The sequence below is a fragment of the Taurulus bubalis genome (assembly GCF_910589615.1).
Source record: "Taurulus bubalis genome assembly, chromosome: 15".
Lineage (NCBI taxonomy): Eukaryota > Metazoa > Chordata > Actinopteri > Perciformes > Cottidae > Taurulus > Taurulus bubalis.
Genome location: NC_136603.1, coordinates 16861287 through 16880090, shown reverse-complemented (window position 1 = coordinate 16880090; position 18804 = coordinate 16861287). Strand labels below are relative to the sequence as shown.

The 18804-nt window shown below is 41.1% G+C and overlaps 1 protein-coding gene across 1 annotated transcript; it reads right to left on the bottom strand.

Moving 5' to 3' along the window:
* kpna3 (karyopherin alpha 3 (importin alpha 4)) lies at window positions 1–18058 on the bottom strand. Its single transcript, XM_079230322.1, has 17 exons — window positions 17985–18058; window positions 15500–15544; window positions 12066–12155; window positions 8516–8545; window positions 8372–8424; window positions 8173–8268; window positions 6802–6887; window positions 5750–5836; window positions 5481–5650; window positions 5139–5183; window positions 4895–5026; window positions 4676–4804; window positions 4016–4120; window positions 3665–3736; window positions 3213–3375; window positions 2860–2954; window positions 1–2778 (listed from the first exon to the last, which is right to left on the bottom strand). Exons 1-17 carry the CDS (start codon window positions 18051–18053, stop codon window positions 2680–2682), a joined length of 1566 nt encoding a protein of 521 aa, XP_079086448.1. The 5' UTR covers window positions 18054–18058; the 3' UTR covers window positions 1–2679.
* Window positions 18059–18804: the final 746 nt, after the last annotated feature.

The window sequence follows — 18804 nt, the reverse complement described above, 5'->3', positions numbered from 1 at the left end:
AACAGCAAGTTTATTTTGGTTAGGATCAGAAACAGAGATCATGTCCTGAGGGTGAGATGAGATGAAAATCCCCTAACTGAAGTATGGCAATGGTGATTCGTGGTGTTCGGAGGGTAAATGAGTGGGAGGAAATGTATGTTACAATGTTCAGTGAATTTAAATCGGAGGGGAGCAGTAACTCTCAGCAGAGAGCAGCATTGACCATTCCCATGGCAAACTCCAAACAGGGAGGCCACATATTACCGTAGCTCCCTTTTCAAAATTCTCCAGTTGATCAAATAATTGTTTCTATTCAATAAAACCTAGTTTTAGTTGAAATGAAAAACAAAAAGGCACAATGATTTTCAACTCAATCTTGTCTTTAATATGCACAAGAGTTGAAAGCATCAATGAGCCACCTTAAAGAGAGAAATTCAATCTAAAATTTATAAAAAGATATAAACAATCAGAGGCCAAAACGCTGTCTGTTGCTTTTTTCCTATTATTTTATTTAAAACAACTTTTCATTAGCAAGTAAAAATCTTGCAACAAACATAAGCTTGTATCCAATTCAGATACAAGGCAACGAAATTGTAAATCTTTAAAGTGGCTCGGTCTAGTCTGCTAGTTCATGACTGTACACCCTCTATAGTTTTGTTCAGTAATAAACAGCTAGTCCCAAAAACAAGCCTGGGCTGCTCTTAACAACCCCAATATTTAAACCCCAGTGTGACACCCCACCCCCCCACCTGTTCGGACCCCCTCTCAGTAGTTAGCAGCCAACAGGAGGATCATAAAGTCTTCCAGACCAGGGCCAGGTTCAAGGTTTGGCACCGTGAACCCGCACCCATACACCAACTGGGACGGCACATCTTAAACAGCCCGTCACCACTACGAAGAGAAGAAAACAGCCTGTTCCAATTTATCAGCATGTCATCACAATACATATGCAAGTCAAAAATAAAAACATTGAAACAAAGAAATATTGCTTCAACAACAAAATAAAACAAAAAAAAACCTCCCCAGCCATCTTTGACAGTAAGGTTATCGTCCATCCAATCACTGTCAGCTGCAGCAGCTTTGTACAGGCTTTATGTAAATATAGTCATATATTCATTAGACGGCAAGGAGAGATTCACATCACATTTTTGTACAATTATTCAAATTGAGTGATGACATGTGACCTCTTCATCGAAAAGTAGTTAGGTACTGTAATCAGGACCTGTACTCGTTATACAAGTCTAGTTTTTAATGAGTCTAGGTCCCTTTCTGCAGGCAGGCATCCAGATGCCTTCTCAGACGTGTGCATAAGACTAAAAACAGACATATGGAAGCTCCATCGACTCAACCAGAAGAAGTTGAAACTCAAAATAGTTGTTGAAAGAGAGAATTTTAAATAATTAAAATAAGCTCAAAAGGTCAGATAAGCAATTTGGGTCGATTTTAGCTTGGCGTTTTTTTTTTTTTTTAGCCCCACCCCCCCTTTTCAAAGTTTCACATTACAGGGGAGTCCCAAGCAAGCACTTCACTGGATCACAGGACGTGACTGAGCTCATGCTGCACAAGTGGATGTCCTGTAGAGTGCTAAACGCTACAGTCGACATGTTCCTCTTCTCTGAAGTCTCTGTTTCGTCACCTAAAAAGGTGCCTCCTCCCGTGACAGGTGTTCACATCCGTAAAAAACTAAATTGTTGCCTCTCTGCTGAACCAGAAGCAGACCATTAGCAGGTTTTACGGTTGTAGGTTTTGAAAGAAATAATTATGGCATTTTCTTCACATTTTTATGATTTTCTTTTTCAAACAAACGTTAAGCTTGATAATTCAACAGATGTCACATTCAAAAAAAGTGACGCCATTGAGTCAGAAGTCCCGTTAGTCGGTTTGCCACGGAGTCCTCTTTTTGCCTTGGAGCCCTTAACGCCCCCCCCGCCCCCCTCAACACCTGCCCCAGGACTCTTCTGGGAGGGCAGCAGGGGTCCGTGGTTAATCATGGCTAAGCTCTGGGATCAACTCTTTAAACTGTGGGAGAGAGGGTTATTGGGGTGCCTGGCCATCGGGAATCTGTGTGACTAAAGTGTGCCAACGTGTGTACTTGTATGTCAGTGTGCGTGTGTGTATGTGAAGTTACACCAGAGGACAATCCAGGGGAGGGAAAGCACAAAAATAAGCCACAAACAAACAGCAGTATTTCTTCCCCATAAGTGATATGATGGCTTCTAACAGAAGTATGCACACAAATTCTAAGTGTCAAAAAGTGTGTATGTGTGTTTGTGTTTGAAAATGCTCTTGTGTTTTAGTCTTTGTGTAGACTTGACATTTGGCAAATAAATCTTGCCAGGAAGGCTTTTTCTTCCTTCTGGTTTTATTTCTGTGATATTTAGATGCCGCACTGGCAGAGAATATCGACAACCCTCCTGATGCAGGTGGCCAGGTGGTGATGGTGCCTGTTGACTGACCAGGACTCCTGTGCAGGGTTGCAGTGTACGGTGAAGGATGACCATTAACAAAACAAAAACAAAACAAAAAAAACACCCCACAGTGCAGAGGTGGGTGGGTAAATCCTTCAGTGGTGAGTTTCCATGTTGAAGTGATGCTAAGTAAATCCTTCGGTACCAGGTTGCCAGGTTGGAGGAGAATGGATGAATGTCTGGGGTGATTACACAGTACCCGTGCAGCTGGTTGAACCAAACATCCTGGCTTTTAGAAATTAAACTCCTTCGTTTGCATGTTGGAAGCTGGATCAAAGTTGAAGGTCCCTCCTTGAGTTGAGTCGGGGATCAAGCTGGGATCTTCATCGATCTGAAAATGGACAGACTTTGTGAGATCACAGGTGTTGACTGAGCAGGAAAAACAAACCAAGATCGCCGGTGATGAACTTACATCTTCTCCTGAAAAGTACTGATCAATAATCTCAAAGGCTAGTTTGTAGATGTCCTCATTTTCATGCTGCTGCAGATTTTCAATCTTCTCCAAACCTGAAAAACCAAAACAATGATGACATTTCATCTCAGTAATAACACGAATACTGGAAACTGCAGGAACATACAAAGTTTAATTATGCAATCGAGAAGGCAGTCAAAATATGGACTTGTAGTTCTTGAGAAAAAACTAAAAATACAATTTAAACCAATTCTCCCAGAATAAAAAAGAAAAATTTAAATGTATGAGAATTAAAACAAATGAAGGGAGCAGACTGAAGCGTGATGCAAGGACACCACCAGCCAGATACAGACCTCCACACTCCTCTATGATCTCGGCGATAGTGCTAGCTTCATCTCCCGCCATGATGAGGATATTCTTCAGGCCGTCCAGGACAACCTGCACCACCTGGGAGTCTTTCACCGACAGCAGGTTACAGAAGGGAGGGATTACGTTCTGCTCCACCAGGAACTCCACCTACACAAACCCACACATACCACATCCATACTTGATTACAACACAGGTACATGGTTACAAGTGTGGAACAAGCCTTGTAATGTCATTACAAAATCAACTTCACCTAGTTTCATCCTTCAATAATGGGGAAGAGTATGAAATGGTGAGGTAAACATTTACTTATTACATTATGGAATATTACACAACATGCTATATAGGGTTTCTGCAGGTTAAATAAAAACACATTTGCAGTAAATTAATTCAAACAAGCCCCAGGTATCTTTATCACTGGTCCCAAAGCACAGCTCACCTGGTCTTTCCTCCCACTGATGGTGAGGTTGCTGATGGCCCACGCCGCCTCCTTCTGTGTACCAAAGTCACCCTGCGGAGAGACAGGCTGTCACTAAGATGCGCATATAGCCGGTCTTTAATAAAGCGGAGGCACAGACAGACAATCTAGGCTACGTTTGAATTCAGTGTTCAATTAATTTCTTCAAGAGTTGTTTTGCTTCTCTGGCTCTGGAATGTGTCAATGCAACTGAATACTCACAATGGATGCCAACAGTCTGTGTTATACCATGTGTTGTGAAAAATGAATATATAATAATAGAGAAGATGAAGCCTCAGGGATTTGTTTTCCGTTCCTCCACCTAGCACAAACCTTGGCCAGTTGGTGAATAATCATGGGAATCAGTCCAGCATCTATCACAGCTTGGACCTGCTGCTGGTTCCCAGCTGTGATGTTGGAAAGGAACCAGACTGCTTCCTGCAAACAGATGAATTACAAATGCTCAGAACCGGCTCCATATCAGATATTCTTCCAAGTGCCCTTTTTTTTCATTATTGGGCCAGTAAACATGGAATAGAGATGTTGATTGAATCCTTTTTGGGATATTTTGTTATTTAAACTCCAGTGTTATCCTCTAATTCCAAATGTATTTTACCCTTGATTGTGGATATAATCTGGCTACAGCCCCTTCACAATTAAATCAGCGTGCTCCCATTCAATCAGGGTACAATATATATATATATATATATATATATATATATTTAATTTGTTTATTACAAACAATGAACAAAATAACCTACCAACTCTACCGTCAGCTAAAGTGAATAAGTAAGGGGATACATACAATAAAAAAAACCTGCAGATACATAGTTCCTGACAGGAAAATGGATAGCTCTCATAAATGTCATGAACCTCACTGCAAATCGACGCCGTAGACACTTTAACTCTCATTTTCATACTAAGCCATAAGAAACTGGGAGACTTACACAATAGAAAACAACAACATGAAGGTTGAGGCTGTGGTTGTGATACCTTGTTGATCTTTTCTTTCGGGTGTGTCAGCAGGTTGGGGAAGTGTGAGAGGACGTCACAGTTGAGCACAACCTGTGTCTGCTCGTCTGTCCCTGTCACAATGTTACCCACTGCCCTCAGAGCTGCCGTCTGCAGTTAAAAGACAAAGACAAAGTTTCATCTCAGTGTAGCTAAAAAGCCATAGACTAATGCATTCAAATCCATAAAACAAAGGCTTACCTGAACTTTGACCTCTTGATGACTGAGGAGAGGCACAAGAAATGGAACGACTCCAGAATCAATGACCATTTGGATCTGCTCGTTGCCTCCGTCCGTCAGATAGGACAGAGCCCACACTGTGTCTACGAGGATCTAAACATGCAGACACACGGAACTCGTAAAACAGCACAAAGCAAGAGATTTTTCTGTCGATAAAAAAAATCTGTAAATACAAAATGACATTCCCCTTCGCTCCGATACTTACATTTATATCGGTGTGATATATTAGCACACAGAGGGCGGGCAAAATCTGTGGGGAAAGAAAAGTAGGTTGTGAGTGGGTTGCATGTAGACAGAGGAATATATGGATCAGATGAAGGCAACAACAGGGCATAGTGAAAAGACCAAAACTAAACCACAGAGAATAGCTGTCAAATCCAGACTTCAAATGTCACATAGAAATTCCCCTGGGTGAGCAATCTGCTTTGGCTGCTGAAAGAAATGCTGCAAAAACTCTGTGTGACTCAGCCTGCAGAGACAGTCAACGCAGAGCAACACATCCATCTGTCTGGCACACAACAGCCTGCACACATGCACAAACACCCACCTCTTGCACGGTTTCCATCGGTGGTGGTGGATCCTTGTTGCGGCAGAGGTTCACAATGACCCAGGTGACGTTGCGGAGGAAGGTGATGGGGACGGATGGGTTGATGAAAGAAAGCAGGGGCTTGACCACGCCCAGGTTGATGACATAATCCCTGCACTGTGGCCCATCACCTGGGCAGGCAAGGGGCAGAGGTCAACACGACTCTGAACAGACGCTTCCAAGCAGTATATACGCAGAAACACGCACTTCAACTACAAGATACCACTTACCTATAATATTTCCTAAAGCCCAAACAGCCTGTTCACATACGTTCTGGTGGGGAGAGTGTAGCAGTCGCAGGAACAGGGGCACTGCATCTGGACACACAAACATCAACGCATCTAAAACTTGTCCAACTCCTACGGGCCAATCTAAAGCTAAGTAGCGCAAAAAGACTTGCAGAGAAAAACTGTCCAGACAAAATTAAAGGATTCCTTCCTTTGCCTTATTCAACGCATTAAATTGCTCCCCAGGCGCTTCACTAGGGGCAGACCACTGATCCTTAAAATACTAAGGATGGGTCAAATGCAGAGAATACATTTCATGTATGTATGTAAAAGTATGTACTATGACAAATAAAGCTTCTTCTTTTTCTTCTAAACCTCGTCTCCGGAGTGGTGAGCATGTACACACAGTGCTTGATTGACATCGTCGTGACTCCCGCAAGTTTTGTTTTACCTCTTTAGGCCAAAGAGGTGAAGCCTACCTCACCGCTCCCTCACTCATTCATTACCTCACTCGATTCCCAGAATATCCACCAAATATTATCTAAACTCAAGTTAAGCTTTGACTAGGATAAATTATTCTACAACATGGAAGTTATTAGACCAAACTAAAGAAGAAAATATATGATGAAGAATTGTTATTTAGATGCTAAAATACATGATCTATGTATAAGTATCAATTACATACTGTGTACCTTGATTTAAGAAATTGCATACAATTCATATTACAGAGTCCAATTTAAATAAAGTCAAATATTTTATCTTTCATGTTGTTTTTAAATCAGTATTAATACATTCAGGGTAAATTTTAACTAACTGAAGAGTGGAGTCCATTAAATCCAATGAAAGAATTGCCACGAGCGCTTGTGATTAGCTGGCTGTTACAGAGACAGTCGTTGGCTTTGTTTCAAAACAAATTATTCAGTTATCTAATAAACACATAATCCCGAAAAATGACTGGCTGCCTCATTGAGTGAAAAACAAACATGCCAGCTCGGCAGATTTCAGACATTATATAAACACAGACTGCAGGAAGACAGAATTCGGGGTCAACTTACTGGATTTAACCACAGCCTGAGTCTGTGCTGATGTCCCAGAGGCAATGTTGGTCAGAGCCCAGGCCGCCTCAAACTGAAGAGAGGGGCTGCAGGACAAAGGAAACTAAACCAGTTAATAAACAAGTCAAAGACATAAAGAAAGCTCATTTAGTTTCCACAAAAGAGAGCGATAGTTATAATGCTTAATATTGATGTCAATCTTCCTGAATTCCCAGCTGCCATTATGTGTGCCACCCTCCCCTCTGGACCTTTCACACTCGTCTTTTTTTGGCCTGCCAGTACCAAACGGGCTGTCGAGAGCAATGTGTCTCAAACCTATTTTAATCAAAAGCTTCTTTCTTATCAGGACAAAACGTTTTTCATTTTTATAAAAAAAGTTTAATCATCACTATCTATATGAAATTCTGGTGAAAACACAGTCCGAGTGGTAAAGAATACGTCAGACACCAGATCAGCGGTCTAGATATCTAGCGGTTTGGCACTGGAACTGGTGCTGTTCTCAAAAAGAAAACTATCATGATATGAATTTAAAAAAAGATTTATGCAACACAATATACTAGAAATCACACAATCGCAGATTATCCTCACACCACCCACCAGCCAAATGCTAGTAAATCATGGCAAAGGGTGTTAAGTGTGTCTGTTCCACTGAATAATTCATCAAGCAACGAACTGTGATTTGGATTTCCTACTGGTGTCTCAAGCGTTGGCATAAGCGGTGAAAAACCGTTAACAGGGTGATGCAACCAGCCATTGTGGACAGAATAGTGGAATTTCCTGGGGCTCATCTTCATGCTGTACTTTGCATCGTGGTTATGTCATTAGGCTGAGCTGGCTTGCTTGGCTTTCTGCCATAATGCTATGGCAACATAGTAGACAATTACTTTCTCTTGATAGAGGCACATGGTTCATACTGCATTTGCACATTAAAAATACAAGTAATGTCCAAAATATAAGATGGCGCTCCATGCGAACAAGATGCTATCAGCTGTTGTTTACCACGGTAGGTCGTTACAACTTCTTCTTTACAAATTCTTCCACCATAACTATTCACCCCCGTCCCCTCTCAGTGAACACAAGGTCCTGGGAATTGGGGAACTCAGAGACAGGAATGCTGTTATATTTGGCTTGGCCTGAGAGGACCAGCTAACTGCCCTGCGTGCTTCCACACACTCTCACATGTAGACACAGTGGGGGGGGGGGCACGCGCACGCGCACACGCACACGCACACACACGCACACACACGCACACGCGCACACACACACACGCGCACACGCACACAGTTGGGGCAAAGGTTTGATGGAGTTCAGTTCATCGCAGCGCAGATAAATAACACTGAAGACAAACACAAACTGTTTGGGAAGACTTACTTGTCGTCCCTTTCCAGGCATTTTACTAAAATGGGCAGGATCCCAGACTTTATCAAGTCGTCGATGGGAGGGTTTCTGTCACTTGAGAGCAGTTTTCTGACAAAGAGCAGGAAAAATAAATCCTCAAGAACTTCATGTACAATTATTTTATTTTTGAAACAGTTGCTGTCTGCGTGAATGTGTTCTTTCAGTCACTCACCTGGCTGCCTGCACAGCACTGAGCTGGATAAGTGCATTATCACTGGTAGCGTTCTGCAGTGACAAGGAGTGACAGTTTAGGAGCCATTGTTGGTACATTTGGGGAAAAGCACATTATTAACAGAAGATTTGACTGAACTCTCACCTGTAAGATGGCATCAAGCGTCACGTTTTGCTGAACAAAGAGAAATGTAGAGGAATATTAGCACGTCAGAGTGAGCATATTCTATCATCAAAGGTGAACCACTCCAACAGTCAATCTTAAGACACCCAACTGCAAAACTGTGCATTTCCCTCATGTCATTAAGGTGTTATAGTGTTACAAATCAGAGGTGTCAAAAGTATTCACATTCATTACTCAAGTAGAAGTATAGATACTAGGGTTTAAAAATACTTCTGTAAAAGTTGAAGTATCAACTCAAGCTTTTAACTTAAGTAAAAGTGTAAAAGTACTGGTTTAAAAACTACTTAAAAGTAAAAGTAATGTAAAGGGAATGTTTTTTTTCCATTAAGGACAAACTCTTAAGCCATGTCTCAGGGGCCTATAGTGCACTACCCCACCTCCCCCAAAACAATCATTTTTATAAAGGCCATATTGACTATAATGTTTTAAAATGTTATGTTGAAAAATGTGGGATGCACTAGGCTACCCGTTTCAGCTGCATATATGCCCATTTAAAATGATCACATTTTATTACAATGCAAATACATTAAAGCATCATATGTGTACTACTGAGCATTAACATGTGTTTCATGGAGCGGAAGACATGATAACTAGTTGCCTATAAGTATTGTAATAGTGCAAAATAGGCGGCGACTCCGACACAAACACTTAAAGCTGTGGTTCTCAAACTTTTTCTGTAAATAACATAATTGTGTGACTCATCTGTGCTTTTATAAATAACAGAATGAAGAAAATTGCAATCACTTTCAAGTAAATCAGATTGCCCCATCAGACAATGTTTTGTGTAAGTTCTATCTGTGCAAAAAATTACTCATATTTAGTTACTACTAAATAGCTCATTGTGGAAAACAATAAGCTTTTAATTTTTTTTGCCAAATAAAACAGAATGAGTCCAGATATGTGAGCCATCACGTTGTATCAGTATTAGTGGCTGCAGTGACCTGCTTTCCTCGACACACATGTTATAAACGGGGTTGTAGATTTGATACGGCCTCTCTCAATTCATGCTCAATATTGAGCTTAGATCTGTTTTTTTATTTTGAGAAACGCAACAGCAGGAAAAGACGAGCTCACAGAGCTCATGGCGTCGCGTCAAATCGCGCATGCACAAGCGTAACCTGTTAACGGCCTTACCGTAACCATTTACCCGAAAGTACAGGCATTTGTCCATGTATTTATTAATGACTTAGTTTTAGATCCGTGTACTTTGTACTTTTGTAATATGTGAAGCCAGCAGCTCATTGTTGGTAGAAGACACAAGCACTTTGGCTCGTTTCACCTGGAGCAGGAGAGCTGCTCCGGGTTCAGAGAGCTGCTCCGGTGGGAGGAGAACTCCGGTTGCTCCTCACAGGAGAGCCACAGGAGAGCCGTTTAAAACACAGATATAGCGGTCTACTTTTCACGCGACATATTTTTCGACGCTCCCTGTCCGCTGGTGTGTGTGCTCAGCGCTCACCTGTGTGCGCGCGCACGTATCTGTGGGCAACGGGGCGGAGAGGTTTTTTGTGTGTGTGTGTTTTTGAACGATGACAAACCGGAGTGAAAACAAACCAAAATGAAATAGGAACGAGGCTATTTTTAAAATGTAGGGAGTAGAAAGTACAGATATTTGCGTGAAAATGTAAGGAGTAGAAGTAAAAAGTCGTCTGAAAAATAAATACTCCAGTAAAGTATAGATACCCAAAATTTATACTTAAGTAAGGCAACAAAGTATTTGTACTTGACACCTCTGTTACAAATACAAATGGTGTATCTAAATTCTGCTCAAATAAACAAAGTAATAAAACATTATTATATTATGAAAAACATGAGCAGATGTTCTAAATACTTTTGCAGCGTCACAAAAAGATGTTATTTAGAAGTCTAAATTGAGACTTGAGCAGCTCTCCCCACAGCACCTTGATGTATGACATGAAAATTAGCAATATGCAAAATAGTTGGTGCCCGTCAATTGAAATGGATGAAGGCGATTACAATGAGCTGCACCCTCTCTTTTCCCGTCAGTTTGTTTGCGTGCGAGTCTGAACGTCCAATAGGACTGCAAGAATAAAGTGTTGAAGTGCCACCCCTCTTCCAGGTTAGCTTGTTTCAGCATCCAGTGATATTTTGATTAAATGACGTCTCTACTGGCTCTAAAACGTGAAAACCTCTTTAACAAACAATGATAGCGTTAGCTTGGAGACTGTGACAGTGCTTCGGTGTTTAGCACACACAACTAATATCAAGAGATAACAATAACTATGTATGAAACAGCTTGGCTGTGTGGCGGCACACAATCATCCGGTTTTTGAGCAGGACTCAGCATTTCCCTTCTCACTATACTGCTCGCCACGAATTTAGACCGTTATTTCATCTTGGCTCACCCTGCAGGCCATTCATCATCATTTCATCTACTAAAAGTATATAGTTAAAAGTCAAGGGCTTTGGAGATTAATACATCTTGGGCAGCATATTGCTACACTCTTCCCACATACAGCATAGTAAACTATATGGAGAAACTACAACACTGAAATTACATTATAGCAACGCGAGAGAGAGAGAAAGAAATAAAGAACAGACGTGGACATATTTGTGTATTGCCTACTCTCCAGTAAATACAAATAATTAGAGGGTTGTTGTTTTTTTACACAAATTACAAAACATATCTTTACAAATATTCCTTCAATTATCTGCTATATGTTTAAGATATTAGTCTTTGGTGCCAAACAAATTCCATAGAGGCTGATGGCATTTCATTTCATTTGTGGTGTTCAAATCCAGGGGGGACAAAAAACAAACAAACAAACAGTTTGTGTTTCTTATCCTGACAAACTGGAACATGAAATCTGGAAAAGACTAATTGATTTTCAAAACATAATTTTTCATCCATCTAGATTTGTTCATCACAAAACAGCAATCGGCATGACAGACACAAGTAGGTCAAAGAAAATGACCAAATAAACTCACCCTCATCTTGTAGCTTTTGTAGAGCCTCCTAAGCATCTTAAAATCAGCAAATAAAGTTTACCCAGTTGTCATGGAATTGTAGACTAAATTGATATTGGACATTTTTAAGATCATTTGAAAATGCATTCCATGACAACTGGGTAAACACCATCTCCGTGAAGTGTGTGACGGGATTGAAAGCTCTAGAACAGCCACTTGTCAGCTGCTCTTTCCATGATTGAGAATGAACTTTCAGTCTCATCTAAGGAGAAAATGTTTTTTTGTAATGTGGGTGAAATGGCCCCATGAAGTTTGGAGCGATAATAAATAATAACCGACAACAATAATAACACCAATGCATTGATATATAATTTGCACTCTAAAGGCTTTTATTTGGGAGAAATTCCCATTGAAAACAGAACTTTCCCTGAAGACGCATTTTATTCTTACTGAAGCAGTTGCCGTTTCTGGTGTGCATCCAATGCAGCTTGAATTAAATACACTGCCCACTTGATTTTAACGCTTCTGATCTGTTATCCAGAAAGTCCAGTCTGACTAAATCTCTCACGCTCCAGCACATACTTACTCCTTTGAAGTCTGAGTCGACATCAGAGTCCTCCAGACTCTCCTCCTGCGGGACATTTCTCTTCTTCAGTAGATGTTCGTCTCGTTTGTTCTGACAAGAAAAAAAAGACAGAAAAGCAATGAGGAGGAGATGAAAGTGTTCATTAATGCATTCATGAATTTATAAAGTGACAGTGAATCTAGGCCTACCTCAAAAAACAAATATTCCTCCCCAAACTTTATGGAATGTAGCCTGCATGTTAGAAATTCCGTAAATCAGAGAAATCTGTCTGCAGGCTGGTCCAAATAGCAAACATGCACACGCATATCTTTGAGGGACACTGACCCTTAATCCTCTGACCTGCTGCTAACCACACATTAATTCAGCATGGAAACAAGACGACACATGCACATACAGACGGGGAGAAAGACCCACACGTCCTAATCAATATACAAGGCATCAGAGTCAGCGGTAGGAGGAGATTCCCTTGCCCTACATTCCTGTGCATCATGCTGATGTGCGTCACTGATGACTAATCAGCTAGTGCAGTGCTTCTCTCTGCTCTGATCCAGCTAAAAGGAATGCGCTAGACTTGAGAGCACCTCAGTATTTCATAGCAATGACGTTCTATGTCTTAACATCCCCAGCTCTGTCAGCATTCTCCAAACGTCTGCTGATGGCTGTCCTGCTCTATGTGCTTGTTTACCTTCTCAGACTTTCTCTGAAAGCACAACGCCTCAGAGTTTTGTTTAGATGGCCAGATACCAAGACATGCAAGTGAATCTGGGCACCATCTAACATGGTGTTTACATGCCATCATTTTCTTGGCAGCCCGTCACTTTTGTGCCATGACGAGATGTCAACAACACATTTCTACTGAGGAAAAGGTTCACTTCAAATGATATAATTTTGTGTGGCACCAAGTCCCTGGAAACAGAGGGCTTCCTCTTCCACAACCAGCATATGCCGTTCCTACTCCAGGACACCAACAGGGAACAACTTCAAATTATATCATATGACTCAATAGTGGAGCGCAGCTTCACAGGCCTCACGATTTCATCAATTAAAATTTGACTGTCAATGATTCGAATGCACAAATTCTTGATGATCTCAATGTATTTATTGCATCCTCAATTTTTTATATGACTTTGTGTGCTCCGGCCTCAGTGAAACAGATCAGAGAAAAATGTGTGACCGGAAATAACAAAACACAGTAAACACTCACACTGAGCTGAAATGGAACCAAACTCCCAATTTTGTCACTGCATTGATGCAGAATTGTCCACGTATGCATCTTATAATCTTAGAAACCTCTATAACTCAACTAATGCAGATAAGACATGTGGGTAAAATGTATCAGTCAGGCAACAGATGAGGAAATGCCACTACTTAATTTGGCCTTTGTAATGTATATAACTCTGATGGATGAGCCATACTGATATGTTCTTACTTTATTTCTAAAGAAAGTTATTTTTTAAGGGAAAAAAGGTTGTTGTGATGCGTCTTCCTTCATGTTGACAGATATCACATTCTAACAGAAAAAAATACTTTGAGTGAGGCTAACATGTGACTTATCTATCCATCTGCTACAAACCAAAATCAGCCTCCAACTGAATATTTTAAGCTTGTTTGTGAACAAAAAATGCATTTGTAACAGCAATAAATATCCCACTCTATCTCCAAGTGACTGTAAACGAAGCAAATCACATGCTGAAGTCTTGGTTCAACTCCTTCTGACTCTAGTGACTTGTTTTCATAAGAAAAATTCTGATTATACTCACCAAAATGGCATGACTTGTACTACCAGGGGTTAGGTTTTGTGATGTCTATAGGTCATTGACTTGGGCAATCAGTGATTGCCAAGAATATACACTCAAATAATGTCACAAATCCAACAGTGGTCAGCTGAAGTAGATGTAAACACCCCCTTAAATTCAAGCTGAGAGTTGGTATTTTAATCTGATAGTCCTTGTTGAATGAACAGCGTGAAGGCCCAAACACACTGAACGCGTCTGATATACGCTTTTTGATGAAGTACACCAATTGTTGTATATGGCCGAACACATAAGTGTTATGAGGCAGGTTGCATTGACATTTCTAGTTCAACCTTGTTTTGGTTTTGGAGTGTCAAATGAGGACCTAGCGAACCAAAGCTGTTTTTCTGCAGCCACAGTACCCGTTTGGAAAAAGCTAAAAGGAATCAAAAGCTATGGATTTTTATCTCGGAGGACGATATTTTTTTAAAGAAATAAATTATTAAGGAATCATTAATAACACTGTTGCATAATATTTGCGCTTTCAGGGCTAAGCAAGATAAACGTTGCCAGCAGTAGGTCACATCAGCTATCACTACTTAACGTAAATTACATTTGTCACTTGATGTACGGCCAAGAAAAAAAACTTGGTTGTCGGTTTTGTGTGCCAGGACCGTGTCTGCACTGATTTATGAGCGTCACTCTGTAACACCATTGTAATACTGCATGAGGGTTTTGATAGATTCCAACAACTTTAAAAGAATGATACATAGTCTATCCAGTGGATAGCATGATGCCAATTACACATTATCTAGTTAAATTTTCATTCATGTCATATCAATATTTGATTCTTATCCACTTTAGATTTTTTTAACTAGGACCTTCATTATTTAGGTCAAGTTAAAAGATTAGGTTCTGTCGTATACAAACGTGTGGCCTAAACAAAAACCTTTTCCTTAAAATTCCTGCTGACTCTGTGGTGTTGGTGCATCAATTGAGGCCCGTCAAATGCGGCAGGTAATGTATCGCTTTCTGTGCGTTTAGGCCTTAAAAAAAAAGGACCACAGCAACAAAAGATGTCCCATGCACAAACTGCACATTGTACCATGTCTTTTAAAAGTATGTGCCCCTTTGTTCATGTTTTGCTCCAACAATCAACACAGACAATAGCACTACATCAAAAAAATGGTAGCTCTTCTTTCCTTTCAATTCCATCCTCGTGCTAGAACTATGAGTGCAGCAAATCAACTACAAACACGGTAGCCCGGGTAAAGCCGGATCCTGGCCCAAATTCTGTTGCAAGGCAACATCATTCGTGAACTTGCTCCGTGTTTGCCAAATTGAATACATGCCAGGTAGAATTCCTTGTACCCCGTTTAAGCTAATTTTACTGTTTACCTGTAAATCTTTTAAACAACCTATTTTTCCCCTGTGACAATTTCAATCAGAAGAGAAGCCCCAAAAACCTTTGTTTCCACTATGAAATGTGGAATGTTAAAATAATGAGCCTGTTCACTTAAGGCTTAAATATTATTCACAAACGGCTAGAGTTGCCAGGTGCAATGAACTTAAATGCCCAACCCTGCACTTAAGAGTTTTTAGCTTTTTTCCAACTCGACTGGTCTAGGATTTGAGAAAGATATACAATGCTTTGAATTAGTGTGTGTGTGTGTGTGTGTGTGTGTGTGCATCTTTTCTTACCTTTCTCAACTCAACAGTCACCTCATTTCGATGTCTTCTCATAGTCTGTATTAAAGAAACCAAAAGAAAGAAAATAAGATAACAATTGTTTAATATTTAACATATTCAACCAGTGGAAAATATATACGCAAAATTACCTAATAATTCATCAAATACAATTTTACTGTTTTCCAATAGATTAGACACTTCATTACTAAAACATGTTTTGGGGATCTTGCAAACATTTTAAAATGAAAAAACTATAACAACATGGGGCAAGTAGATGACGTTTATTTTCCATTTTAGACATAAATGGGATGGAATCCTAAAAGCAGACACCACCACCAACACAATTGAAGGCAAGAGTTGAAGAAAACAAAAACACACAGTACAGCCGAGGAAAGACTGCCTGTTGGGTTTGCATTTCATCCTGAACAGTTTGAAATGGTTTAAGATCTTGTGACTGTTTGAAGAGGTTCATGTTGCTTTCCTAAATAGCCCCTTACGTAATCTGGGGCAGTCATAACTCAGGAGGCTGTGGAGCAGCGAGGTGTCTCCCAAACACTCCAAAACAATAATGTCCCTTAAAACTATCAGACAGCAGAACATCAAAATAATAATCATCCAGCTTAGATGTCAAGAGCAGTCCAGTTCACTTTAATTGGCTTAATTTGCCTAATGTGGTTGGTTTATGTACCTAAAATATGAACTGTCCCAAACCAAAGAATATATGCCAATAAAGACTAAATTGCTGAAGCCCATAGAGGCACCGCAGTCAAATAACTCAGTTAATGAAACCAGCAATTCAACAAGAAAGATATGATATTTCAGGGTAAAATGCTTGACCAATCCAAGACATGAACACGTTCTATATTATATCATGGAAAAGAAAGGAGCTTATGGCCTGCATCATGTGAGACTTCACTGCTTTGCAATTCAAAGCTGCTCCTACCTATGTCAGAAAGGAAGAGCAATCTGTTATGCCTGACCTAAATAAATAAAACCCAAACTGGCATGTCCTCCCCTCCTGTAGTCCGACTCATCCATTTAGAAAAACTACAAATCATGCAGAGACTCTTAAGACGACCCAGGTCAGACATCTAAGATGCCTTAAATAGCATTAGGAATGCACTTGGCAAAATATGTCAGTCTGTCATAGTAGCCATGTGCTTGTCCCACTCACTCCAAGTTTCAAAACAACCACCTATGGGGCATCAGTCTGTTCTTTTAAGCATTTGAAGGTGAAACGGCATCCTGACAGATTAGGATTTTCAACATAGCTTTGAGTGATTGTTGGAAAAGGCTCAAAGTATATACATAACCCATAGAACTAATGATTATGTATACTATATATCCTCAACAAGTCTAGATATGTGTTACCCGGTTAGCTTCCTTCACCTCGGCTTGTCTGAGCACAGCCTTTGACAAATGGTTTGGTGATCATAATCAATGGGAATTACAGACAAATGCTGTAAAAAAAATAATCTTTAAATCGGACTTGTTAGTCGAATTTTGCTGCAACAGCCATCATTTCACTGTAACGTGCTAGATTTGACAGCAGGTGCATAGTACACCGGGGTGCCTCCTAGGATACTCTGCGACTTGACAAATCACAAATGTGCTTCACCTTTACGTTAACACAGCAACGTCAAGTTAAAGTGTACCCACTGAGAAATGTGCCAGATAACATTATACCGTTGGACCAAGTTATAATTAATACTGCTAACTCGATGTCGTCCAAGTCTCGCAGATGGATTCAAACAGTACATTCTTGCCCGTAAACTGTGTCATTTTGGGCCGTGTTCCTCACCAAAGCAGACAGCAACACTAAGGTCACCGCATCGCTACCGTTTGGAGGCTCAGCTAGCAGCTCGAGTTAGCTCACCTGGCTCTACAAGCTAGCTGCTTGACAGCGAGCTAACAAGGAGGGGCGGTGTTTGGTTTGGGTGGATGTGGACCGGTCGTTGCATTTCAAGCTAAAACGATGCTTCACGGATGACCACAGACATGTATGTGACGTTACCACGCCGGCGTCGGTCGTAACTTAACCTCAGCTGGTTGTAAAACACAGCAAACGTCAGATCTCGGGTGCCGGTCGGGCCCAGCCGCGCTCGCGACCGGCGTCCATCCGACTAGCTTCCCGGCGCTAGCTGGCAGTGACAGCTAGCTACATCGCCTGCCCTTAAATTCTCAGAATTGAGACGGTCCGACTGTGATGTTACTGACTCTTTATACACACTAACTGTCCATAATTGGGAACCCACTAGTATAAGTCGCACAACAATCACCACAACAGCGTAACTGCGGGGGTTTGGGGGTATTCGCCGTTAACAAGACAAGCCAGTGGACACTTTTGATGGCGAAATATTGACGGTAGCTAACGAGCTAGCTAGCTAGCTGGCAGCTGCAGCCGGGGCCAGGCTCCCCAACGAGGCCCGCGGACTTACGTCTCTCAATGCAACGCTAACTCGGTCTCTTTTACGCTCGCATCGGCGTGTCAGCTCACCTCGACATCGCGCCCTTTATTTTTAAAGCTCTTGATGCGGTGGTTATCCAAGCCGGCGTTTTCTGCCATGGCTGTATGGGGTATAGCGAAATTAGCTCCGGCTTTCGGGATCTCCTCCGTGAGAGACGAGGCTCGGCAGCTCCTGTGCTGCTGCTGTTGGCTCCGGAGGGGAGGGCACGTAACAGCTCGCCGCGTGATAGGAGGAGCTACTGACGGGCTGACCTCTGGGCTGCAGTCCAATAGTCAGAGAAGTAACTCCTAACGCCTAACCACTTTTCCTTGACCTCTGTGGAAAACGTCACGGGGTTAAGGAAAGATGGGAAGAATAATTCATGAGGAGTTAGGAAAAGACAACCGCGGAGTTTAGCAAATCCGACTCCACTTTCACTAAGCGACGTAGTTATGACGCGACGGCAGGCGATGTTAGTGACGTCAGTCTGCAGCGTTGAAACTACAATGGTGTAGTCCATCTCGGACCACAATAAAGCGCATCTTAAATACTCCGTTTATTCTAACAGTGTTGCGTCATCCAGACGACATAAACAACCCGGTTCATGGTTTTACTTTACTAACGAGGTTGGAATAGAAATGAACGAAAAAGTATGAAAGTGAAACCAAGGTATTTTTCACAGCACAAAGCTACTAAACTCTTTTTGTTCAGTTTCAAACATACTGAATTAAATACGTTATCCCACTAACAATGTGTGTCATATGTGTGTCTCAAATCCCTTTATGTTGTAACGGTTTATATAGAGATTATAATCTGATCATACAAATATGCAGACAGGAAGGTTCCTAACCAAAAAGGACTATTCGACTG

What these genes read in the sequence shown, in the direction of transcription:
- kpna3 (XM_079230322.1), bottom strand. Translation starts at nt 18,053, where the DNA reads ATGGCAGAAAACGCCGGCTTGGATAACCACCGCATCAAGAGCTTTAAA. An exon ending in TCGACTCAGACTTCAAAGGA is followed by an intron (nt 8,546 to 12,065) that starts GTAAGTATGTGC and finishes CTCTTTGTTCAG; the next exon opens with CAAAACGTGACGCTTGATGC. An exon ending in GGCTTTAGGAAATATTATAG is followed by an intron (nt 5,651 to 5,749) that starts GTAAGTGGTATC and finishes TTGCCTGCCCAG; the next exon opens with GTGATGGGCCACAGTGCAGG.